Source organism: Vigna angularis, chromosome 3, assembly GCF_016808095.1.
Source record: "Vigna angularis cultivar LongXiaoDou No.4 chromosome 3, ASM1680809v1, whole genome shotgun sequence".
Classification (NCBI taxonomy): Eukaryota; Viridiplantae; Streptophyta; class Magnoliopsida; order Fabales; family Fabaceae; genus Vigna; species Vigna angularis.
The window spans coordinates 24,996,159-25,023,906 of NC_068972.1; the positions used below are offsets into that span (position 1 = coordinate 24,996,159).

General features: G+C 36.4%; 1 protein-coding gene and 1 long non-coding RNA gene across 2 annotated transcripts; one reads left to right on the forward strand and one right to left on the reverse strand.

Annotated features, from left to right (window-relative positions):
- Window positions 1-15,113: 15,113 nt before the first annotated feature.
- On the reverse strand, window positions 15,114-16,952 carry LOC108344001 (pectinesterase). Its single transcript, XM_017582463.2, has 2 exons — window positions 15,947-16,952; window positions 15,114-15,808 (listed from the first exon to the last, which is right to left on the reverse strand). The coding sequence occupies exons 1-2, from the start codon at window positions 16,950-16,952 to the stop codon at window positions 15,114-15,116; spliced, it is 1,701 nt and encodes a 566-aa protein (XP_017437952.2).
- Window positions 16,953-22,344: 5,392 nt separating this feature from the next.
- LOC128195999 (uncharacterized) lies at window positions 22,345-23,142 on the forward strand. The gene is made up of 3 exons (XR_008248026.1): window positions 22,345-22,458; window positions 22,580-22,655; window positions 23,053-23,142. It is a non-coding gene; the product is annotated as an uncharacterized LOC128195999 (long non-coding RNA).
- The last annotated feature ends 4,606 nt before the right edge of the window (window positions 23,143-27,748 follow it).

Below are 27,748 nucleotides of genomic sequence, written 5' to 3' on the forward strand. Positions count from 1 at the left end.
TTCTTGAATACTACTTGGCAATACTGAAGTTGCCTTGAAAAGTAGTATTAATTTGATAGCTTCAACGACAGCCTATTAATAGGTCTTCCAGATCTTTGAGTAGCCTGCAAAAATAAATAGCAATTACTCAATACTTCATCAAAAATTAAAAAATTGATGAAGATTACAGGAAGTATATATCCATAGTAAAAAGTGAAAGCATCGTGATTCTTACCACTCACTCTTGTTCATGCGCATTGCTCTTAGATTTCAATAACTTATTATTAATTCTTGGATAATATGCAAAAAACAATTTAAAAATATTTCTTAATTGTAGAAATATAACGAAAATGTGTCCAATATAAATTACCTAAATCATACCAAGATGAAGAAAGTAATAACATCGCGCAAGTACGCAAGCATGGTTTGGATTCTTTAAGCCATCATATAGTAATAACATTTCAACTGTCCTTGTGAAGTTAAGAAAAAAATTAACAAGTGATGGGATCACTCCTCTCTCACTAATACCCAACTACCAAATACAGACATTAAACATAAAATATTTATGCATTTTTAAGTTCTGCATCCAAACCAAATGGACTAAGAAATTCATGTCTGCAGCAGAGAGTAAAAACATTTCCCGAATATGTTCAATATAATATTGCAAGGAAAATTAGCACCGGGGCCTCAAAATTTATGAGCCAGCCTGTCCAATCACATCATAATACCACAGTTCTGATTTCCCAAAGAAGCTAAGATGTAGACCAGTTACCCAACTGTTGAGAAATAATCACAAGGACTTGCACAGTTGAATGAGAACCCATTTTACTCCACTCCATTTGAAGATGCAGGAGTTTACATTTCTCTTCTGTTTTGAATGGATTGTTCAACAATATACCTGTTATCATCATAACACCAACCATTATACAAAAAGAAAGGAGAACATATAACTAGAGGTTTGTTTGAGATAACCCAAACAACTCACTAATCTTGGAGACCAAGATTTTTTATATAATAACTGCTATTATTCTAAGTGTAGCCTGCAAAAATAAATAGCAGCTACTCAATACTTCATCAAAAATTAAAAAGCTGATGAAGATTACAGGCAGTATATATCCATAGTAAAAAGTGAAAGGATCATGATTCTTACCACTCCTGTTCATGCGCATTCCTCTTAGATTTCAATAACCTATTATTAATTCAAAGAAGTAAACAAAATGAATATTTCAATTGACGAGAATATTACCATTGACGAGCATATTTCCATTAGGCCGTGAGACATGATGTCTAAGTTCATCTCTATTTTCCTCTCCTCGAGTGGCTGATACCTTCCAATATTAATATATGTTATCAACCACAAGTATAAAACTCTGCATTCATAACTTTGATTCCAGAACAACATATACGTATTAATATTACCAGTGATTCTATCATACACATAAGCCGCGGATTCTCCATCTGGAAATCCGTAGAAGAAACAGCCATAAACCTGTCGAAGTGCCTTTTCCACTCGCATCTTTTCTCTGTTTTGAAAATTCACTTTTGAATCACCAAAAGTATATATTCGTTCCTCTTCTCTCTCGTAAGATTCTCATTGTGCCTGATGATCATAGCCAGTCGGCAGCCATCCACAACGAACCTACCATGCGCCTCCAGCAGCAATCACCGCAACTTAGCACCACCACTAATCATCTTCACCGTCAATGTCGTCGTCATCAAACCCTAATTCGCACCACCACCATCAACACAGACGTGCAATTAGAAAAACCTCAATCAAAAGTCGTCACACTCATCTTCTTCACCAGAAACCTCCATTGACGCACCATCACGAAGCTCTGTTCATCACCACCTTGCGTCGTCGCCAACCTCCATGTTCGTCTCTATGGCGCAACCCCGTTCAACCTCCATTCATCATCAGGCAACTTCAACCTGCAAAATCAAACCAAACCCAAAAATAGATAAATCCCAAATCCCAAATCCCAATTCGCAAACGCTAACCCCTAAATTGCAAGAACAATTTGCAAGCACAGAAACCCCAACTTTAGGCCACCCATCTGCAGAGAAGAACAGAAACCCAGAATCCCAAAATCAAAAACCCTTGCCGCGAAATCGCCTCCCTCCTAGCGAGACCGAACTAGCAACGAGAAGGGAAAGAGAGTCTCCCCTCCCTATGAAAACCGCGTCTGAACGGGAAAAGAAAGAAGGGAAGAAGAGAGCCTCCCCTCTCTTGTCAAAGACGAACTTAAAACGGAAAAAGAAAAAGGAAGAAGAACGGTCAGTGTGCCACCACGAGTCACCACGAACGAACGCCGCCTGGTCGCGCCATCTCCCCAACGTTGTCTTCATCACAACGAGGCCATTGCACGAGCCAGAGATAACCCCCAAGATTGGGTGGTCCGCAAAAAGAAGAATAAGAAACCAAAATTAGGGAAGAAAAAAAAACATGAAGGCCAAGGGTTTCCAAAGTTCTGATGGCTCTTGGGAGGAAATAAAGAAGATTACATAGGGTTAAGAGATCCAGAAAAGTCCCACTACCTCGGCTCTTAGCTTGACCAGTGCCTAAACATTTAAGTAATGCCATTTTCGAAATTTAATTTACCCTATATGCCTCGGTTAGGCGCCCACCCGAAGCCTAAAGACCCTATGTGCCTCGGTTTCAAGAAACCGAGGCCGTATCTAATCTTGGGAGTATCTCAGAGGGAGCAGGTTTTTAGCAGGCATATATGCCTCGATGACTGTAAGAACCGAAGTAGTAGCTTCTTTAGTCATTTCTTTAATCATTTCGCAGTGGTAGCAGGATATAGCACAGGTGTCAGTTGAAAAGCTTGAGTTATAGGCCTCGTTTTTTGGTGATAACTGAGTTAGTGTCTTTGTCTCTCAAAACGTGACAGCTGAAAGAGGGGTTATATGCTTGGGTTAGCCCTAGAAACCGAAGTAGTATGGGTTTTAGGCTGCTAGTCTATAGGAATCGAGGCATATAGAGTGGTTAGAATTACAAGATTATATTGTTATCACAATAAGATTAAACACTTACTTAAGTAAGGTAAATGGGTCACTAGCCTAAGCTTAGGCCTATCCAGGTAAGGGTCCACAAGCATAAAAAATTATATTATAAATAGCATAACGATCAAGGTAATTTATTTATGTTCTCAATAAATACACATTTAATGCTCTGCTAAAGTGAGAGACTGACTTAAGTGTCAGAATGTCTTTTACACGCAAAATTCTCATTCATCTTACGAAAGATGAGTGTTGAGAAGGAGGAGGACAAGCACTTTGGAGATTGAATTTTGGAGACATTAGAGGAATCGTTGAAGTCTTTACAAGTACGTCTTCGGCTCTATAAGAACAATTGGCGTCTACCGTGAGGCCAAGTAGTATTTTGTGAAGAAACTCTTAATTCAATTATGGAAGCAAACACTATGGTATCCACAAGGAGCAAAGTGGTTAGGGATAGAGAGATGCAAGACCCTTCTGCGTTGAAATAGCCACTATAGAAATGGATGCCTTAGAGAAAAGAATGCAAGGTTGAAAACGAGGGATGAGCTCGAGTTCATGATCGACAAGGAAAAGGAGAAAGGAGTTGCTAACAACTCGATCTCGGTGCAAAAAACTCCTTGCACCGTTCCTATCCACGAAAATGAAGAAGATAGTGAGTACAACCTCACTCCCAATATGCACCACTCCTTGATAGTCGAAGGCAACCGCTAACGTCCCTTCATAGATGACATCACCGACACTCCCCTTCATAAGTAATGAAATGCTCTTACTTAAGACCGATATGATGGTAGCACCGACCTAGATGAACATGTGGTTGTCTACATCACTCAAGTTAGTTTGTACTCGATTGACAATGAACTCATGTGCAAGGCCTTCACTTCCACTCTCATGGAGAACAACCCCGAAATAGTTTACTCGCCTCTCCCCTTATTCAATTGACTGCTTTGACATGTTGGTGTCACCCTTCACCACCTAGATCGCCATGAGCCACCATCATCATCTCACCCACCAAACGTCAACATGGAAAGGTAATGTAGGTACCACTACAACAATGGTCACATAATAGGCGAGTGCACCACCCTTAGGGATAAGGTTAAAGAGTTGGTATGAGTTTGACACTTGAAGCGATTTGTTAGGCACCACGACGAAGGGAGCTGCCGCTCCATATATCAGAGCTCGCGCTCCCTACGAATATAGAATTGATTTTCAAATACTTGATTCGTATGAAGACTCTAAAAGATTAGTAAAATGAAATGCAATGCTCAAAAAGGAAAACTGAAAATCTATGCTAATGAAATTAATATTGAAGAATGTTTTGAGTTTAATCGAAGATCAAATAAGAAACTTAGAAAGAATAATAATAAAATAGGCTAATTTCACTGCTTTTTCAAAATAGATTCATCATTGATTCCACATATTATTGTTCAATTAATTATTGTTCGAGTTTCAAAACAATTAAAATACATTCTTAATTAATTTAAGGGCGATCTTACAATTAACCAAAGTAAATTCTCAATCAAAATCATGAACTTTCTAGATTATTCACAATAAATTAAACCAAAGTACATTTTCAACTAAATCCTATTATGTTTAATCATGTCTATTCTTTAATCTCTTAACCAAATTAAAAGTTAATTAATCAAAGTAAATTATGAATTAATTATTATTAAAGTTCTTACCACTAATCAAAGTACATTCCCAATTGGTAGTAAAAATTCATTATATCATATGAAAGTTCCTAAATTTAATCAAAGTAAATTCCCAATCAAATCTAAAAACCTTTGAACTCATATGATTGATATGCATGTAGATTCAAACACCTTATGGTGCAAAAATTATTACTTTTGCCGTGATTGAGAGATGAAAGACATAGAAGAAGGATAACCCAAATCAATAATCAAAAGAAACAAAGACATTTAATTCAACTTAACCTCAAAATTCATAATGAAATTACAGTAGAATAACCCTAGAAGCTTAACCCTCAATGAATGAAGTTGAATACATGATGGAAATAAAATGAGAGGAGTGGTGGATGATTGCTTCCTAGTGGAGGAGTCTAAGTGAATGAATTATGAGTCGTATGCTTCCCCTGAGTCTCTTTATATAGGAATTGATTGAACTTGGATTATGAATATTCTGTTCATAAAATCTTTCAAATTGTAGTGCAATATCTTCCAAATAATTAACAGATTCTAGATAATTATAAAAATATTTAGAAGATATTTTTTGTTGTTATTTTAAGATATAATAATATTTAATAAATTATGATCAACTGAACTTTCCCAAAATTCAAATTTAGCCCTTCTTATTTTGCCCAAAATTCCAGAGAGGCCCATAAGCTTTTCATATTTGCATTTAAACACCATTTTTATTTGACCAGAATTAATCTGTTTGACCAATGAAGACTTGTTGATTGTCCACTTATGGCAGTCCCCTCCTTCCACCCAAATTAGAGTTTTTGATGATTAAGAATGCAAAGGAAGCTTGCATCACAAAAGAGAAGGTGGAGGCGCGACTTGGTCGCGTGAAGAAGCTTACGATGGTGCGATTTCACGGTGGAGGAGATTGGGGATGAAGGTTCACGATTAATGGTGGCAAGCCTTACTAGCGGTGGATTTGATGGTCTGAAGGTTGGCGAAGACTAGCGGTTAATGGCATTGACGATGGTAGGAAGAGAGTTAGGGTTTTTGTGGAAGATGAAGATGACATGGCAGGGCTGATGATGTGGATGCCTTCCATTGGTTGATTTGGTGTGTAGAGGGTCATGGGTATGTAGCAGAATCTGATTAGCTAGGAGTCGAAAACTGATGGTGTGGCCCATTGCTGGAAAAGGGGTTGTATTTGTAAAAGCTAAGGGTATAAGAGAAAATGCTAACTATTTCGGCCCATTTTAGAAAAAGGGAGTGTATGAATGAAAAATCAAGGGTGCATTCAACTCCTTGTATATTGCTTTCTTGAATAAACTGATTTTTGGCCTTATTTTGCAACATTGACAATTTAATTTCTCGCTTTAAACAAATCAATCTTTAATTTAGTTGCATCAACAAACATTAGACTATCCAAAAATAATTTATGCAACTAAAAATCACTTTTTAAGACCTTTTCATTCCCAAACTCGATAAATTCAAATGTCACAAATGTTATTCAAATCAATCATTTAAACACAAGAAGTGCATCAGAAATTTGAAATTCAACCTAAAAGGGTTAAATATGTTTTTAGTCCTTCAAGTATCACACGATTTTGGGTTTCATCCTTATTTCAAAGCTTTGTTCATTTTCATCTTTTTCCGTAAGAAACTTAAATTTTTAGTCCTAAAAAAGTAACGGTGTTAAATTTTCTCTGAGGTGGCTAACGGTATGTCACGTCTAATGCCAGCTTTCATTTAAGTGTGTGCCACATTTATTTTTGTCTTTTAAATAAGAACAGGAGTTTCTTGAAAAATTAGATTCTTTAGTTATCTTCAATCAAACCAAAAAAAAGCTTCACCGGCTTCGACGAAGCCTGAACCGTTTGAAAATTCACTATATTGATCACCTCTGTAATGGACCAACGTTCTTACCTAAATTAGAAGAAAATGTTTCAATCTTTGAAGGTTGATCGCTCTCAGCCTTCGTCATTGACGAAATGGGACTGCTCAAAACGCTCAAGCTCGACAGATTCTCATCCTCATGCTTCACCAGTCATGGTCGTTTCCTCTTCAGAGCTGTAGAGTTAAATCGAAAGGACTGTCATTTCGAAACCAAAAAAAAGTAAAATAAAAAGAAAAAATAAAAACAAAATTGCCGAGAGAAAGTCGCACCATTAGTAGACATGGGCATGGTAGAAGAGCTCGAATTTTGGGGGGTTGGAGATCGGTGACTTTGCATCAGTGGAAGATTTATTGGGTTCTCAGGAATCAAACTTAGAGGATTCGTTGGCGATGATTTCTTGTTTCAACGGTCCCTGAGGTTGTCTCATCATGTCGTACAATATTCTCGGAATTGGTTCTTTAGTTGTGTTCAACATGCTAGCGCTGGCGTTTGGCCAAATTGTTTCTCAGAGGGGACCACTTCAGTCCAGTAACACCCCTTCGATTTGTGCTTGGATAGACCCTTCGGTCGATCACCTTCAGTTTGTGCTTGGATAGACCAACAAGCCATCCTCTACTTCCTCTGATTCTCGCCATTGATTTCAAAAACACATAAAAGATCCCAACTTTGTTTTTCGCGAGGTTCTTTCTCACGACCCAATTCTTAAAATCTCAATGGTGTTCCTCCTTTTTCGTTTCTCTTACTCAGTATTTTTTGTTAATGTTATTTTAGGGCTTGTGGGTTGCATTGAAGATGACTCAGTTGGTAAAGAGAACAAGCTTTTGGAATATTAGGTTGAATGAATTTTCAAGAGAACTCAATTGATAAAGAGAACATTGCTTTTCTTCGTTTAATTCATTGAAGATAAGGAAAGAACCCTAATTTTTCAAGAAACCCCAATTCTGGTTTTAGAAAAAAAATTGAAACGTGGAAAACACTTAACATGAAAGCTGACATCAGGCGTAGCACACCGTTAGCCACGCTCAGGGAAATTTTAACATTACTTTTTAAGGACTAAAAATTAGAATTTCCTAACGAAGAGGATGAAAATGAACAAAGCTTTGAAAGAGGGACGAAACCCAAAATCACGTGATACTTGAGGGACTAAAAACATATTTAACCCAATCTAAAATGTGGGCATAAATGTGTAATCATCAAAGGGATACATAGATGGACGAGAAAAGAGACGAGACAACGCAATGCGAGGATAGGCATTGTGATGCTAGGTATCCTTTGAAGGGCACCATCAACACCATATCTAGAGGGGCCGCGAGAGGAAAATACTCGTCCTCGGATATGAAGAAACATCTCAAGGCAGCACAATCAATGAACATGGTATCTCGAAACTATCGACATAATAACATATCTCCTATCACGTTCACAAATGTGAATTTTAATGCGTAGACCTAGATCAAGACGACCCCATGGTCCTAATCATGGAGGCAAAGAACTTCGTAATCAAAAAGGTCCTAGTCGACAAAGGTATCTCAGTAGACATGCTCTACTGGAAAACCTACCAGAGCTGAAGCTGACCGAGGAAATAGTGACGCCTTTTGACAAACCTGTACGACTTCTCTAGAGAAAGGGTGTCTGCTAGAGGTTACGTTTAGCTCCACACAAATTTTGGTGAAGGAAACCTAACCAAGACCATACCAATCCGGCATTTAGTCATAGATGTCAGCACGTCATACAATGATTTATTGGGTCACCCATCGCTAAACTTGTTGGATGTTATGGTCTCCACCCTACATCTGGCCATGAAGTTCTCGTTCTCATTTGGGAAAATCATCACAATCCACATCGACTAGAAGATGGCTAGGAAGTTCTACATCGCAAGCTTGTGATTCTCAACTCCCTTGCTTAGTACCAATAATGTTGAATGGACAATAACAACCACTGCAATCATAGTAGATGAGCTCGACCCCCAAAATATAGGCAATGATGCAAGGATAGAGCCTCACAGGGATCGACCTAAAGGTAGCCTCCCATAGGCTATCCACATTCAATGAGGCGAGGGTGATTTTGTAGAAGAAGAGGAAGTTGGGAGAGAAAAGAAGGTAAGCTGCCAAAGCTGAGGTTGAAAAGTTGTTGCAAGCCAGTTTCACCAAGGAGGCAAGATACATAATGTGATAGGGCAATGTTGTTCTAGTAAAGAAGGCGATGAAAAATGGTGAATGTGCATGAACTACACGAATTTGAACAAGGCATGCCCTAAATATGCCTATTCCTTACCCAGGATAGACCAGTTGATAGACAAAGCAATTGGCCACAATGTCCTAAGCTTCTTGGATGACTACTTATGATGAAACTAGATTCCTATGGCTAAAACTAAAAGGTTGAATATTGTATTCATCACGGAAGAGACCAACTATTATAATGAAGTCATGCCTTTGGCCTGAAGAATGTTGGATCCATGTATCAAAGACTATTGGACATGTGTGTTCAAACACCTGCTAAATAAGAATGTTGAGATCTACATGAACAACATGGTGGTGAAGTCCCCAACCCCATCCCAACATTCAACAGACTTGTCTGAACTGTTCTCATCCCTAAGAACGTATGACTTGGGATTAAACCCAAAGAAGTGTGTTTCGGGTAAATGGTGGCAAGTTCTTGGGATTCATGTTAACACATAAGGGGATAAAGACGAATCCCAAAAAATGTTAGGTAGTTATTGACATGAAGAGCTTCATGAATGTTAAAGAGGTGCAATGACTCGTAGGAAGGATGACAACCATTTCCCATTTCCTTCCTCGGTTAACGAACAAAATTCAGCCTATGATAAAACTCTTGAAGAAATTCGCGAAGTTAGTTTGGGATGACCAATGCTAAGAGAAGTTCAAATAGCTTAAGCAAATTCTAATTAATATCCCCACCCATCTTGTGCAAGTTGGATACTACCTAACCTCTCCTAGTATGCTTAGCAGCCATAGAAGATGTTGTAAGCGTCACCCTTGTCCAAGAGGCTGACAATGAGCAGAAACTGATCTACTTAATCAATAGAACCCTTTAGGACGTTGAAACTAGATACTAGATAGTAGACGACTCCTCCAATATGAAAGGAGTAAGAGTTGGCACAGTCCTAGAAGGCCCAAATGATGTCTTAATAAAGAAATATCTGCATTTTAGCTTTAAGATATCAAACAACCAGACTGAGTATGAAGTCATCATAGTCGACCTCACCTTGGCGAAAGAGATGGGAGAATAATATGCCAAACAGACTCTTGCCTTATAGTTGGCCACCTCATAAGTGACTACCAAGTCAAAGATGTACTTTTACTACAGTACTACCACCTCGTGAGAAACCTAATTGGCATTGTTGTTGAGGTTAAACTCTAACATATATCCTGGGGAGACACCATAAGAGTCGATTTGCTTTGTAAGCTAGCCAACATTAAAAAGAATGAAAGGTACAAGTCTTTACTATAACAAGTATTATCATCATCATCCATTGATAAAATGTACGAGTGTATGCATGTCGACACTAAGGAAGCAACATGGATGACACCCTATATTCATTACCTCAAGATTGGAGGTATCCTGGAAGGAAAAGACAAGGGCTGGATAAGAAGAGTTGTCCACTAGATGGTGGTGGGTGATATGACCTTTTCAAAAGGGACTATAGTCAGCCTCTCCTAAAATGTGTTACTTTGGAGCAGGCTAAGTACATACGTGAAACACATGAGCGTATATGTGGGTATCACTCTAGGGTGAGAACCATGACGACATGAATTCTTCAAGTTAGGTACTTCTACTATACCATGGAAATGGGTTGTGTTACTTACGTCCCAAAATGCATATCTTGCCAAAAATATTAATAATCTCACACACGACAAACAATAGGAGATACACCATATCTTCTCCTTGTAGCCTTTTGCAAAGAGGGGGTTGATATTCTTGGTCCTTTTGATCCACGCAAAGGACACGTTCTTACTAGTCTACATCAACTAATTTAGTAAAAGGATTGAAGCAGAACTTCTAACTACCATCACGACTTAACTAGTTAACGCTTCATTTGGAGGAACATAAAATGTCGATATGGAGTGTCGCATATTGTCATAATCAACAACGGATGGCAGTTTATAGACATAAAGCTAGCCAAAATTCTATATCAGACTCTACATAAAGCACATAACCAACTTAGTGGAACATCCTCAATGTAATAGGTAGGCTAAAGCCGCCAGAAAAGTCATCTTAGTTTAATTGAAGAAGAGACTAGACTTAACCAAGGATTGATGGCTAAAAGACTTGTAAGAAGAGTTGCGAGCATACTACTACACTTCTCAATCTTCAACCTAAGAGACCCCCTTCAACTTAGTATACGACACCAACATCATGATCCTATGGAGATTGGAAAGTCATCTCTACAACAACAATAATACGATGAATATCATAATCAAGACTTGCTCAACACTAGTCTAGATCATGCATTTGTTGTTGTAGCCCTTGAAATAACTTTATCAAGAAAGAATCTTCATGACTTAGCCTTAGGTTCAATGTTTGAGGTTTCCCTCCAAATTGGGTTTCCTCGTGTGACTCAAGTCTCAAAATTACTGTTTAGCTGCGCCAATGTTAGATTTGTCCAAAATTACTTGGATTTCCTTCATTTTCTTTATTTTTCCACTTTGACTCTCTATAGTAATCAAAATCTGCAAAACAATTCAAATTGGGGTGTTTTCTAAAATTATTTGACAAAATTAAAACAAGATAAGTGCAAAATTGGTCTCAAAATTAACTTGTATTAGGCATTTATCAGCTGTCAAAATAACCATCATTAAAAGTATAAATGATGATGGTTATATAGAAAATTGTCGTTAAAAGTGGCATAGACGAGAAATAACGATAGTTATATAGAGAATTATCATTAAAACTTTAAAAAATGACAATGGTTATAGAGAGAACCATCTTCGAATGTGTATTATTTTCATACAAAAATATGTGCCTCTTTCTCTCGCACGACTTTCATTTAAGTGTTTCCTCTTTCTCCCACACTTTCATTTTCTCTTCCCCCTACCTTTTCATTTTCAATTCCCCTTGCATCTCACAATGGCCACCAGCGGTGAACCTCTGCAGGCCTCCACCAATTGTAAATTGTTCTGCACTATGAGTCTCCTCCTCACTTACGGTTGGTACTTTAGATTTATTCAAGGATTTATTTACTTGTTTCTGATTTATCCTACAACTTCACAAGCAAGTAAATGGTTAACCAATGAAAAATTTATGTGCCTTTTAATACTCAGATGAAGATGTTTTTCTTCTTTACATTGGTAGGTTCACTAAAAAAATATTTAATTTTAGTGGCGGTTTTTTTTCAAGTTACTAGCAGTTTTAACCCCACCTAAATACATTTTCCGTAGTTACGAAAACCGCTGGGGAAAGCAACGTCGGTAATAATTACCGACGATTTTTTACCAGGAGTTTCCAAAACTGCCACGCCAGTAATTACCAGGAGTTTTCAAAACCGCCGGTAATTATAAGGGTTGTCAAAAACCACAGGTAATTACAAGGGTTGTCAAAAACTACCGATAATTATCAGAGATTTCTAAAACCGCCAGTAATTACGAGAGGTTTTCAAAAACCGCCTTTAATTAATAAAATATTTTTTCAATAAAAAATTAATAAAAGCAAAACATGTACTGATGTGATTAATTCCTAACTGGGTAGTCCATTTCACCTATCGAACCGTCTATGAAAAAGCATACATTTTGACTAAGAAAAACAAAGGAGCTTTATTTCTAAACTGGTAAATGACTAATTTTGTGTTTAATATTAAATAATAAAAATTAATCTTAAAATAATATCTTATGAATCAAATAATTCTGTAGTAACAATAACATATATTTTAGATATATGAGACACGGTAAATTTAATTCTTGAAAAAGATAGAAGCTTTTATTTAGTTTTCTAAATTGATATGAAAAGAGTATAGTTTACAAAACTTAATAATAAGATATTGTTACAGGAATTTGGATAATTTTAGAAATTAAAATAATATTTTAAATCTTTTTGTTAAATCAATCATACAAATTCTAGTATATTGATTGAGGACCCAGGCATGAATGTAGATTGACGATCAAACCCCTCTTCCCATTATTGGTCTTCAATATTTTAATCTTTCTCAGAGCAGACACTACATTACTGTTTAAAAAAATCCAAGAATTCCAAATTAACGTTAATCTCTGCCTTTGTTGGATGTTATAGATAATTTGGAATAATCTAACCATGTTTTATGGAATAACATAATTATTATTGAATCTGAGATGAGAATCAGAATACAATACCATATGGATAAACTATGCCAAAAGCTAAACAATGGAGTCCCTTGATACTCTTACAAAACAACCATTTTGTTTAGTTTTCTTTCCTAGTTAGTGTTTGCATCGGTGAGGTTGCAAATTCTAAAATAAAATCTCACTCTGAATCATGTTCTTTTCAATATATTTACTTTTTCAATCATGCTTCAAAAAGTGACATCTTATGGAGTGTTTTTTCAAATACAAAAAACAACTGCGCATTATTTTCTACATTAACCAATATAGAAACAACACTTGGTAACATACATAGCAGGAATATACAAAACAGTCTTTAAGTTTTGGTGTATGCATGCTCTCAAGGATCATAGTCGAACCAAAATTATAAATAATCACAGCCTTACAGCTTCACAAAGTTTGCAAGCAATACAACGTTCCTCCCCTGTTGGATATCTTTTGAGAGCATGTTCACCACGAAAACGACGGCTCAAAGGTCCTTTCTCAAATGGATAATTGATCTGCATTAAAGATGACATTCAACATTTAATTACGACGGTTGCGCAGACATCGCTGACAGGGGCAGGGTGTGAACATCGCAAGATGGAAACGGTGAGACACGAAGGTTGTGAACATCGCAAGATGGAAACAGTGAGACACGAAGGTTGGGAGATGGAAATGGCGAGACACAAAAGTTATGCGAATCACAAGCTTCTCAAAAGCGCCATCAGAGAGCTCCTCAAAAAGCATTCGCAACGTCAGTGAACTCCTGAAGCTTGGGTTTTCAGAATTAGGATTTGGAAGAGGAAAAGGCAAGGAAACTAGGGACGGCAAAGTGACGAAAGATTATGAAGACGAAGAAGTCAAGAAACGAAGGCTGAAGATAAAGAAGTCGAGAGGCGAAAGTGAAGAAGGAAACGACGTTAAGAAGAAATTTAAGAATACCCGAAAAAGAAACGACACGGGGATGAAGATGGAAAACAAACATTTGCGTCTGGAAATATATTTATAAAATTAAATAAATTATATTTAACTGCTATTTTTCTTTAAAATCATCGAAAAATCACGATAAAAAAAATAAAGAAAAAGTTGCTGCGGATTTATACGAAAATGTAGATAATTAGGAGAGGTTTTTAAAACCCCGGAAAACAAACCCCTACTATATTGCTTTATTTTTGTAGTGGTACATTTGTCTTTATTAATCTACACATCATTTTTTTTTTCTTTTATTGGATGACTTTTACCATTGGTTCAAGAACAACATTGTCCATCATCATTTAAGACTTTTAATCACCATTATTTTAGCCTTTGTCATTTTTGTTGGACTTTTAATGACATCGATGTCTATGATGGTTAGAAAACCATCGTTGGATGATTTTAACTATTGTGGAAAGTCCATTCTATAGTATTACAAAACAAATGCGAGAAAGAGGAAAATGAACATCTAAGTAACAAAAGATGCTTCATGAGAACCAAGAATGGAAATGGAGAGAAGAAGAGAACAAGATGTTTCGCAATAAAAAAGGCTTCACGTGAAGAGGAGACTAACAATAGAGAAAAGAGAACATGGGTTTGCACAGTTGCAATAGAGATTACAGGGACACAATATTGTGGCAAGGAAGTAACATTTCTAAAAATTTAACTCTAGACAAAAAATCACAAGCTTCATCCATTTAAACTCATCTTCTTCATTTAAACTTATCTCCAACATTCACATTCTTCTCCTCAATTTTTTCATTTAAACTCATTTTCTTTGTTCATGTTCATCTTCTTCGTCCACATTCATCGATTTCAACTATACTCGTCTTCTTCATATATTATAATTTTTTTTTCTATTTGTTTCATTTATAGTTTTGAACATGAAATTACCACATGAGAATTTTTCATAATATTGTCATTACAATGGTCAAATTAACACCAATTAAACTAATATTAAAAATAGATTTTACTTAACACCAATAAATTTTAAAATAAAAGGGCGTTACGTCGCCGTGGCCATGCTAAACAGATTCAATTAGAAAATCAAAAGTATTAATAAATTATCATCAACTAAGCCATCTGTACTTAGGGTCAATTTTCAAACCAACACTAACCAACGCAAATCCAACACCAATAACTATTTAATGTCTATTTTTGGCCTACATTAAATATCTATTTTGTTGTTTAAAAATCATTGTGTATAAACATATATACACGGTATTATGTGGGATTGTGTATATAAAATCTTTTAGTATTAATAAAAGTGTTTTAATTTAATTTCTTATTGAGAAATTAATCATACAGATTACAAAAATATATATTGAAGAACATTTTACTTTACTGTATCAAGCCAGTTAAATATGGGACCCCAGTTTGTGGAATCCAATTATCCCCAGCCAAGAAGTTAGAGACGGTGAAATTGGATGCATCTGTGGCATTGATGACGTGATAACCAGGCCAGGTGACTCTGTTGGAAGTGTTAGAAGCAGGTCCTGTGTTATTATATTCTGCGTAGTACAAGCTACTCAATGCAAAGTCACCACTCCATTCATGCCAACCAGCAGGGTTTATTAAACTGTCCATAAAGGACTGCATGATAACTGTCCTTGAATATTCCTTCCATGGCCTCCCAAGGTAGGTTTCTACGGTGCCAACAGCTGGAGCCAAATCATCAGCAGCTTTCACAGTTGCATTCTGTATGGAAGTTCCTGTGTTTTGATTCGGATCAGTTCTTCCTTGAGCTGTGATCGTGTTGAATTGTCCTTTCAGAGGGAGACGAGAATAGATATTGCAGTTTTGCAAAACAACGGCAGCATTTCCAAATATGAAGTCAACGGTGCCATATATGTCACATTCTCGATAAAATTGCCTGAGAGAATGTGTATACAATGTATCTTGATACCCTTCAAAGCTGCAGCTATAGAATGTTGACAAATCTGCTCCACTTCTTAGTGCCACTGCTTGACCCTTGCTCGCTCCAGCAGTGTTACGGAAAGTTATGTTAACAGCTACAAACCCTTCAGCAACAACAGCTGCAAATCCACACCAAGCATATGTAATTGAAGATAGATACGGGATAAAACGATATATATATTTTTGCACATACGTATACAACACATTAGTCATAAAATTTATCGTATATGCAGGTGCGTGCAAATTATTTTTTTTACCTACTGTTGCTGAGTTGAATGTTGTAAAATTATCTCCAACACTGTGATTGCCCGTGATGATTGTCCGATTGATCCCATCTCCAACAAGCATTAAATACGTCTTGCTTTTGGCAATGGATACATATTCCTGGTACACTCCCTCAGTGATGAAAACAAGGAAGTACCCATCACCAGCAACTGTGTTGTTTGGTGCAGCAGCAATTGCATCGTTGATAGTGGTAAAGTTTCCGCTTCCATCTTGACTAACAACCACGATGTCACTAATAACAACACTTCCGCCATTATCAGTGGTTAGTAGTTTCCTCCCATGGTGTCTAGCAGAGTCATAAATAGCACGTACTCGATCTGACATGACCAATGGCAAGCGACCATTTTTTAAATTCAAATGTCTTCCATTTTGGGGCCACGATCTGATGATTTTCTTCTCAGGCACCCACCCCTTTAAAAACAAAGCCAATGTAACGCTGTAAAGCTTCAAATCATCAGAGAAAGATGATAACAGGTCATTCTTCACTCTTGCATCTGAAGTTGTACTCTGAAGACCTTCTAAGCATGTTTGTTGGTTAATCAAAACGGCACTGAGATAGTTTTCAAAATCTTCAGCTTGAGAAGTCGGAAGAACAGCGCTAGCTTGGCTAGTAGTGGCATAAATGTTTGATAAGTATTCAAAGTTTTGCTCAGCAAGGTATCGACAGTCTTCAAGAGCACCAATAGTGTATTGAGAGAACGACAAGCTACCTTGAAGATACGAACCCACCAAGTTAAAGAACTTGCGTGTCTGGGACAAGGACTTTTGAAAAGAAATGCGACCATAGTCGAAGACGTTGCCCTTTTGATTGGCAAGCACGGTTTTGCTACAGTAAGTAGGGTCTACGGTGGACCCGCAAATGGTTTCAGGTGGAACAATGGAGGATGAACTGATATCTGCGATGGAGAATGATGCCAAGAGAGAGAAGGAAAGTATATAGCAAAGCGAGAATATGAGGACAGAAATGTTAAGAGCCATTGGATTTTTTGAATGAAGGTTTTAGGTTTGTTGTAGTAGCTAGGGATGAACATAAGGTGCTTGCTAGTTGGGCTTATATATAGAAGGAAAAACATATTTTCTCATTGTAAGAATTTGTGAGAATGAAAGCTTTGCTGGTTGGAAGTCAACTGAAAGAGTTTTTGTTAGTGTTTTTGAGCTTGTTGCCATGGCTACCACGAACGTAGTCAAGTTCCAACCTACCATTTTGAATCTTTTTTATTGGAAGTTTAATTAGGAAGCATACATTAAGTTTAATTACTGCAAACGTGCATGCATGCAAATATTCCTTTGGATTATATTTATTCATATACATTGCTATATTTGGGACATGGTTTACTTGGGACATGGTTTGTTTGATACCTGCGAGACAATTAAATTTAAGTTTGTCAACTGAGTGGTTGGTTTCCAGCATTCACGAGATACAGAAATGGAGAAGGGAAGATAATGACAAAATGTGATGGTAAGAACTTTGATACGGTAACTATTTTTTAATAATTTTTTGACAATAGGTCACTTGTCATTTATTAGTTCTTTTAAATTTATTTTTAAAAATATATTTCAAACGATCAATCAAAAATCACCATATAAACATTGTAAAAAAAAATGGTTAAAAAAACATTTTTCATCTAAGAAACAAAATCACAATTAATAAAGTGAACGACCTTTGTTTTCTCAAATAAATTTCAAAGTAGCTTAATGAAATAAACTTTTTTTTTAAATCTCTTACTGCTAAAAGATAATATTAATTTATAATATAAATAAATGTAAATTTTATTTTATAAATTCTTTTCGTAAGATTTAATTAGTTTTAAAATTTATTTTTTAACATAACTATTTATGTATATTTTAATGTAATTTATTATTTATTAGGTTTTATAAAATTTTAACATAATGATTTAGTCTGTATTTCAATGTAATTTGTTATTTATTAGTTTTTATCAAATGTACCTTAGGTTGAAAGTTGTAATTGAATTAGATTTAAAATATATTTATCAATTTAAAATATATTTATTAATGCTCGGAGGTTGAATACTCTTTTGGCAAAGTTTAAGTCTATTTGAATTATTTTAGTCAAAGTTGTGTATTTGGAAATGAAAAGTCTATTCATGGAACTAGCTGATGGTTTTATTTTCTGATAAACTTTGATTGTGGGTATATCTGGGTAGCATAATCTAAACAGGTTTACTTGAAAATTCTATGCACTACTCCTACCAAGCTCAATTCAAAATTCAATATATTTTACTTTTATTAATAAATTATTAAATCTGATTCAACTAAATTCAATAATTTTTTTTAGTTATAATTGATCTCGATTTAATTTAAATCTAATGTTTTATTATACATTATTTAATAAGAATGAGTACATTATTATGATACAAATCAATTCCCAAAATTTTGAATATCTTTCCGGGTTCAGAATGACCATTTAACCAAGTAATGCTATTTTAAAGACCAATTACCATATGGTATCAAGCCACATGCCCAACTATCGCAGATGATGAGGAGGGTAATAGTAGGGAATTTAAGGGCAGAATGCAAGGACAAAAGAGTTAAGAAGCTGAAGAAAATCTTGAGGCCAGCAGACACAACCAAGGACAAGTGGCACCACCTCATGAAGATGACGTTGAAGGAAAGGGGTAACGTGAGGCAACTAAATGCATGTTTGAAAGGGTGTCTTTGGGAATGACACTACAAGAAATAATGGATTTATATACAGAATATTATATACGGATTTAAATCTGTATATACGATAGATATTATATACGGAATTTATATACGAAATTTAAAAAAAAATTATATACGGATATTATCTACGGTTATTTATATACGGATATTCCGTATATAAAATCCGTATATAAGGTTGGCGCGTGGTAGCGGGAAAATTATCCAAGGATCGGATCCGTATATAAGTTGTGTCATCTGTATGTAGTTAGAACCAATTGTTATCTGCAGATATTATATACGGATCAGAGAAATAATTATTTTTAAAAAATATATTTCTGGTTAAGTGAAAGTTGGGTGTCATTTCTCAACCTCGAGCTTTCCTCACTTTCTCGAACCCTAGAGATTTCTTCTCTGTCGAACCATCACGCTTTCCTTTCTCTTTCAAACCATCTTCGATCTCAGTTCGGTGTCGTTCTTTGGAGCCATCTTCGGTGTGGGTGTTGGTCTGGGTTCTTCCTCGTCTCTCTCTCTCTCTATTATTGTGACCTTCATCAAACACTGTGGTTGGGGCTCATTGTTGGGTGCGGTGCCATAGTTGGGCGATTCTCTAATGCTTAATCGGGTAAGTAAATCAAACCCTAATGCTTAGTAAATTTGGTTCTTCTATGGCCATTCCTTTCATGAAACGATTGTCATCAATCATAGGCTTAATCTCGAACCATCATCTTCGTCGCTGGAACCGTAGGAGTCCCTGCCTTCAATCGTGGTGTTCCAATCGTGGTGCCGTTGTGGGGTAATCGTGTTCGCCGTCAACGCCGCCGTGATGTTCCAGTTGCAGAGGAACCCTAGGACTGTTGTTCTCGCACTCTGATTTTGGGTCGCCGTCATTCCGTCTCGGGGAGAATGTGGTGAGTCCAGAATATTGTTCCTTTAATATATATCTTTATTTGTTTGGTGTGTAGTGGTAATTAAATTTTGTTCATTCCTAAGTGATTTCATTTGTAAAATGAGAAAATCCTAAACCCTTTTGTTCTTTGGTATTTCGGGCACAAAATGGGGTTTGGTTTGGTTGGTGTGTTGCGGAATACTTTGGTGCATTTTTAGGACATTGAGTGAACATTCAGAGGCGTGTTAAGGTATGTTTACTAAATATGTTCTGTGGAGGAACATACCACAGAACGTAAATTGCTTCCTAACTATCCTACTCCTACTCCTAATAATTCTACTGAGTTTCTTCTCTGGTTGCTGCTTCCTTTTATAACCAATTCTCTGACCAACTCCCGTAGGATCCTCCTTGAATTCAGACTAGTTGTTTTGTCTTGTTCTCAATTGGCAGCCTGAATTCCTTCCAGCTTTCACGTTTGTTTTTGTCTCTCCCGTTCCTGACTTCCTTCAACTCCTAGATTTGCCAAGGAAATAGGTGAGGCCTTACATCTCTTGTCTTCTTCTTCATGCCGTGGACACCCTTCTTCTTCCCATTCACACATCTGTTTCATTCTCTGCTTGATGTGAATTTTCTTCCATCCATGGCTCCCTTCTTCATTCCTCTTTGAACGCTACCCATGGGTCCCTTGCTTACTGGATGCGCTGCTTCTGATGTGATCGTGATGGACGCTGCTTTCAAGCTTCTCCTCTCCGGTGATGCTTGTTGGATGGTTGCTGCATCCTCTCATTCTTCCATGACCAAAATGTTGTGTGCTTTGAACGTGGCAGCTGTTGTAGTCCAGCCAAGATTCACGTGAATCTTCTTCTAGTAGGCTCCCTTCACCATTCCATGACAATGAATCAACTCTTCTCCCTTTGGTCCTCCAAAACAATCTTCAAGAAAACATCCAAAATAGCATGCTAAGTGGTGGCTGGATGGTGCTTCTAATGCTAGACCAGAACCGTGGAGCTTGCTGGACTGTGAAGGCCGTGAGTGCTGCTGCCATCTTCCGTCCAAGCTGCTGGGCTTTCTTTTCTCCAAGACCAAGCCGTGACCAAACTTGCTGCTGCATCTCAAAACCGTTTTCTGGACTTCCTTCTTGAAAACAATAAAGAACCGAACACTCTTTCAATTTGTGGGCCATGATGTGCTTTTTGTTTTTCAATTGAAGAATCAAAACCAAGTGGAGTGGAATAGCACCGTAAAACAATATGCAGACATCTCTTCAAGCTTTCTTTTGTGTGGGGCCGTGACACCACTCCCTTTTAATAATAAAATTCAGCACATTTTTGGATCTCCTCTACGTGAACTTTCAAATTGGTGGCCCCTCCATTATGTACTTCTTCTTAATGCTTTCACAATTGTCCAAAACCGTGGCCCTTTTGCAATGTGGTCCCCTTCTTTCATTCCATTTACTTCTTAAAGGATTCCAAGCAATGGCCCGTGAGATGTCTCCAATTTTATTCCAACTTATGCTTTGGCTTACCAAAATGAATTTGAATGGGTCCATAAATGAATAATTAATTGAGTGGAGCTGCTCCCTTTGTAGATGAAACCGTAGCCAATAAAGAAGTACATCATAAAAATTAAACTCCTTCCTTCTTTCCACCCATGATTAGATGTCTCGAGAAAAATTACAATTATGGGTGGCAATAACTGATTTATGATTAAAATACTGTTGTTGGAATGAAATTTTAGTTCCCAATCATGGGTGGAAAGAATATTTAAAGGCTATGAATATTTTTTTATATTACTTAGAATTGAACTTAAAGATAATAATTTATGAATATACTTTTGTTCTCAATCCAGTAAAACATTGTTTTAATAACAAATTGTTAAGTTCATGCGACTTAAGGTTACCTATTTTTGGTTGGAACCTTAGTTAAGATTACTAATGATATATTACTTTATCCATCAAAAGAGATAATAAGAGACAAGGAATGTCTGATAATGAAGTACATTTTATCCAAAGAAAAAAAAAGTAAAAGTTTACAGATTTAGAGTAAGTAAAATATTTAGATATATCTAATAAAATTTTAAACATGTGCATATCCGAGTTTACATTTAATGAGAAGTCTCATTTATTTTTTCTTACCCTATATATGCTATCAGAAAAGAAAAAGGAAGTGAAAGAAAAGAAGGTGAGTAGAGAAAATGAGGCCATGTGAAATAGACTAATAGGGTCCCATGGAGGCAATGAGATAGGGTTTTTAATAATTATTTTTGTTATGTGTTGGTGAATATGAACTAAAGCACCAGGGGGCACCTTGCTATCAGCATATGCATTATCTCTGCACCTTCCCACCTTCTCTATAGTGCATTGTTTTTTCATTGCTTTTTCTGTTTTATTTTTCGTTGACAGGGTAGGTAGTATGTTTTGGAAGTTAATTTTACCTCTAGTTGACGAATGTCTTCTTTATCTTTAAATGTGGAATGACAGGTGAAGTTTGCCTTAGACATTGTGGTCCTGTATTATAGCTTTGCAACAGTTTGGTTCCCTACTTATCCTGTATTAGGTTCCTCCCTCTATATAGTTCATTGTTCTATCATGATCCCATTTCAATTTAATTGGCCATGGAGCTTTCTCATTCTAGTGTCGTCTAATTCTTAGTTTTGGTGCAAGTGTCTGGTTTGAAGTCCATCACATCTAAACACCTGGCATTGGCAAGTCAAGTAATTAGGTATATAACCAGCCATAACAAACCTCTCAAACACCTGGCATTGGCAAGTCAAGTAATTAGGTATATTTCTCCCTTTTTTCTCCAGATTCAAAGATCTGGGTGACCTTTAATGATTTTTTATACTTTCTTCATCAGAATCCTGGTTTTGAATTTAGTTTGGAAATCTGGGTCTGGTTTTTAGATCACATGTTTTCTTATGTATAATAAGCTTTTGGTTGGTACATAAACTTTTGTTTCAAGTGTTTCACATTTATTTTTGTTTGTTCTGGAAACATTCTTTTAGTGATTCATTATAATAGAATATGGGTTGAAACAATTTATAATTTTGGTTATAGAAGTTTGTACTCAAGTTGGATTTGCATGATGACAAGGAAAAGCAGAAGGCCTTCAAAACAGTTTCAACTCTTTCAGGTACTAAATAGTAGTTTTTGTTGTACTAAATAGTAGTTTTTGTTGCTGTTGATCTTGTTCATTTGCTTGTTCTGTTTTGCTTATTCTGTTTTTCTTGTTCCTCCACTATTTTTTTATTATTTTAAATTATCATTTTATCATCTTGAAAATTGAATTATTTAGAATCAGTCAACATGACAGTGGTAGAAGGTTGCACATCTCTTATTATAGTGGCGTCTTTTGTATCTAAAATGCTTTAATATTTAGTTTTATTGGTTTTGAATGAAAGATAACAAAAAACTGAAGAGAAAATAATAATAGCAAGATGCCTATGTTCTTAGATTTGTCATGTATATTTAATTATTCTAACTATTTTATATCAAGCATAAATGTCTAATATTCTGGTATTCTGGAACAGAATGGTGCCTTTTGGTACCAATTGGAAGTTACTCATTATTTTCCTGACATCTTGTATATTGTGCATGGGGAACAACTATATACAGGGTATTTATTTATCTCTCTTCTCACCATTATATACGGATTTATCCGTATATAATATCTGTATATAACTTATATACGGATTTATCCGTATATAAATTATATACGGAAATTATATACGGATTTATCCGTATATAAATTATATACGGATTTATCCGTATATAAGTTATATACAGATAAATCCGTATATAATTTCCGTATATAAATTATATACGGATAAATCCGTATATAAACCTAGCTACGATGGTATTATATACGGATTTTTGTCCGTATATAATCCGTATATAAACACGTATTATATACGAATTTTGGGTCTTATATACGGATTTTTGCTGTATGTAATACACTTTTTTCTTGTAGTGTGAAATTAGTTATATAGCAGAGTGTGGGGTAGGAGAGAGGTGGGCAATGATTGAATAGTCTTCTCTCTTTCTCTGGATGTATTCTTTCTTTTGTTGACTATTATCAAAGGTAACACATTATACTTGTGCTCTTTTCAATTTAAAGACAAACATCGACCCTTAGTCGGTGGTTTTCCTCTTGCATTCGGTCTCGGTGCTTATTTTATGTGCTTATCCTGTTGCATATATTACTATATATTACATTGGTGCTTTCATTACCTCTACCATGGCTGCGAGTACATCTTCACCTAAGCTTGCCCAAATCCTAGAAATCCTTGAGAAACGCAATCGTGACCACTCCCGTGAGCTGACAGAGCTGAGAAATGAAATTGAAGATTTCAAAGCAAATCTTCAAGGTGAGGGGCAGAACTCAAGAGCTTTTACACATTCCTTGCAAGTGCGGAACGTGAAGCTGAATTTCCCTAAATTCGACGGCTCGGAGGTCCTTCAATGGATTTTTCGTGTGGAGCAATTATTCGAGTATTATAACACCTTGGATGAACAACACATTATGATTGCAGCGGTCCACTTTGAGAAGAATGTAGTGTCGTGGTACCAAATGATGCAGAGAACCAGTCCAATCATTTCTTGGAATACTCTGGTCAGGTCACTCGAATTGGAATTTGGTCCTTCTCCTTTTGATTCACCTAGATCAGCACTTTTTAAACTCATACAAACAAGCTCAGTTTATTATTATTATGTGAAATTTACTAGCCTTGCCAATCGTATTTATGGTGTTAGCATAGAAGCTCTCTTGGACTGTTTTGTAAGTGGTCTTAAACCTAACATTAAGCGTGAGGTTATTGCACAAGCACCTAGCTTTATATTAAAAGCCATCTCCTTAGCTCGCTTATTTGAAGAAAAATATATTGTCAAAAACCGATATTCATATGGGAGTTCCAATAGACAGACTCATACATATACCTTCAATCAATCATACACTAATCATGTGCAACAACCCATTTTGGCCACACCAAACACCAAACCAAATGTTGCACCTTTTAGACACAGTACTATTAAGAAAATGTCTCCTACTGAAATGCAATATCAAAGAGAAAGGGGCTTATGCTTTACCTGCGATGAAAAATTCTCTATCACGCATCGCTGTCCAAATAGATAGTACTTGCTTATGCAACTTGATGAGGAGGAGGATGAGAAGGACGAACAGGGACTTGAGGAGGATATGGTTAACCTGGAAGTAGAATTGAAACACAATTTATCCTTTAATGTAATAAAAGGATCAGCTAGTGCGGCTACAATGAGGTTCACTAGAAGGATTGTGATAACGGTTGAAAATACCGTTATCTGTGATGTAATTTTGATACTAAATGCACCCTTTTCTGCTTAGAAACTTGCTTGAAATCACAATTTTCTGTTAAGTTGTGTGAATAAGAGAGTTGAGGTTGAACTTAATGATTTTATGACTAAATTCCCTTGTTTTAGTAGGTCAATGAAGTGATTTGGAAGAGTCAAAGTATGAAGGAGTCGGAACTCAAGGAGCAAGCAGAACTGCAGAAAAAGGGAAAAAAACGCAGTGCTGAAAGAATCCGCAAGGCTTGGCCGCTCCTCAAGGGGGCTTGAGCGCCAGAAGTGCACCGCACATCGCCTGGGCACCCCTTTTGGGCGCTTAAGTGCCAGAAAGTACCGTTTGACACTCGGGCACCCCACTTAGGGCGCTTGAGCGCCAGCGACATGGGCCGGACATCGTTTATATTATGTTTTCGCTCTATTTAAAGGACCCAGACGTCCTAGGTTTTGTATCTTTGGCAGGAGGAGCGCAACAACACACTTTTTCAGTCTCTAGAGGCGGATTTGGATGCGGGAGCTTCCATCTTCTACTTTTAGGGTTTTTCTATCTCATTCTTCTCCATTATTCATCTAGTTTCACCATGTCTATGGTGAACTAAACACTATTTGTTGTTGGGGGATGATGTAACCCTGTGAACTCTCATGTATTTGAATTGATTCTTAATAATATATGCTTTTTCATTAATTATTAGAGTAATTCATCTGTTACAACGCTTTCTTTGTTTAACTCATTCAATAGCATGATTTATGAATTGCATGAGTGTCGGGAGGCTCCTTACAATTTAGGTTCTTGTTGAATTACTCCCAAGAGTAATATTTCTCAGGGATGAGGGTATGAGTCTTGGTCGTCTTAAAGCTCTTGATCTTCACATTTAATTACTAGGAATGCTAGGAATTGCATGAACTAGTGATTAAGGACAGACTTATTTCGCCGAGGGATCGGGTTTAAGTTATTTAGTGAGTGACATTAACATTAATGCATAAAGAAGATTTCTTACATACATGAGAGTAAACTTGGTGAAATCTAACCCCAACAACCTACTCATCTCATATTAAAAACAACATTCGTTCATCATTGTGCTATTCTGCTATTGATCAAACTGCATTCATATTTAATTTTCTGTCTTTGCATCTGAAACCTATGATCTCGTTTTCTTTAAGTCTTAATTAATCGAGTTATCATACGACTGTCTAGTGCCGAGAGTCTCTTGGGATACGATACTTGGTCTTACCATTTTATATTACTTGTGCAATTCGGTAACTTGTCGATCCATCAACAAGTTTTTGGCACGGTTGTCGGGGACTCACGGTTTAAACTATTCTATTTGTGTGATTCTTGATTAACTTTGACTTTATTTTTATTTTTATCCTATTTTTAATTTGTGTTTTGTGTCGTTTGTTTTTGTTTTTGTGCTAATAGTGTTTTCTAGGGTTTTTGTGTCTAGTGCTTGCAAGATGCAATTCGGACAAGAAGTTAACTATATGGACACTCAATTCCACCAAGGTAATTTCAACCAGTGGTGGAAACCTCACTCAAACATGGGAACAAGTCAATATGGACAAGCTGCCGGACAATTCAATAGAGTACCACAACAACAGCAACAACCCTCTCTATCAGAAAGAATGGCTAAGATGGATGATACACTTCAACAGTTAATGCAGATGTCTGATTCTCATCATAAAAGCACTGAATCAACACTCAGAAGGATAGGGAGGCAGCTTGGTCACATACTTCAGAAGCGGGATGATTTTGGGGGCAATACGGAAGTTAACCCTAGGGAGGAATGTCAAGCCATTATCACTAGAAGTGACAAAGTTTTAGATGAGAGAAAAATAGAGAGAAAAGAAGAAAGGTTGAGTGAAAAAGAGAAAGATGTAAAGGAAGAGGAAGAAAAAGAAGAGAGAGAAAGTGAGGTTGAGAGAAAAGAAAAGGGGAAGAATTTGGAAGAAGAGAGAAAAGAAACATAAGAGGTTGAGAGAGAAAAGAAAAAAATTGAGAAAAATCTTTTGTACCCTAAGGAGTGTTCCAAGGAGGAAAAAGAGAGGGAAGAAAAGAAAAAGAGAGAGAAGGAGGATGAGAGAAAAAAGAAAGAATCATATGAAGAACCCCTTCCTCACCCAAAGAAGTATCATAGGAAGGAGAAGGAAAAATAGTTTGAGCGTTTCATGAAAATCTTCAAGAAATTGGATATTAAAATTCCTATGATTGGGACACTGCAACAGGTTCCTGGTTATATTAAATTTCTGAAAAGATTTAACAAAAAGAAAAAAAATATCCAGAAAAGGGAACAATTGAGGCACAAGGCAATTGTAGTGGGTCAAGCTAGTGACGTTAAAGAAGCGCTTGCTGGGAGGCAACCCAGTTTCTGATTTTTTTTTATTTTATTTAGTTGTGTGGTGTGGATTTGATTTTGTTTTGCAATAATGAAAATATCTGCTGATGGATGTTGGACAACATCTACTACGGGATGCTAAAAGGATTCATATAACAACATCTACTGATGGATGCTGCTACGATGAATGATAGCCCATTTTTCTGAACTTTTCTTTTTAGTTGATTTAATTGTGTGGTTTTGATTTGATTTTTTTCTTTGTGTGTTTGAGTTTTTTTTAGGTTAAATGCTGCTTCCGATGGCAATAATGATAGCATCTACTAATGGATGTTGCTATGATGAGGATGATGAATGACAACATCTACTGATGGATGCTATTATGGAAGAGGACGGTGACTAGACATCTATTGATGGATGTTAGGTGATTAGGCATCTACTGATGGATGCCGATGAAGATGAGAAAGATTGGTATCTATTGAGGGATACCAATGAAGATAAGAAATATTAGCATCTATTGATGGATGCTATGTGATTAGACATCTACTGATGGATGTTAGTGATAACATTTACTGAT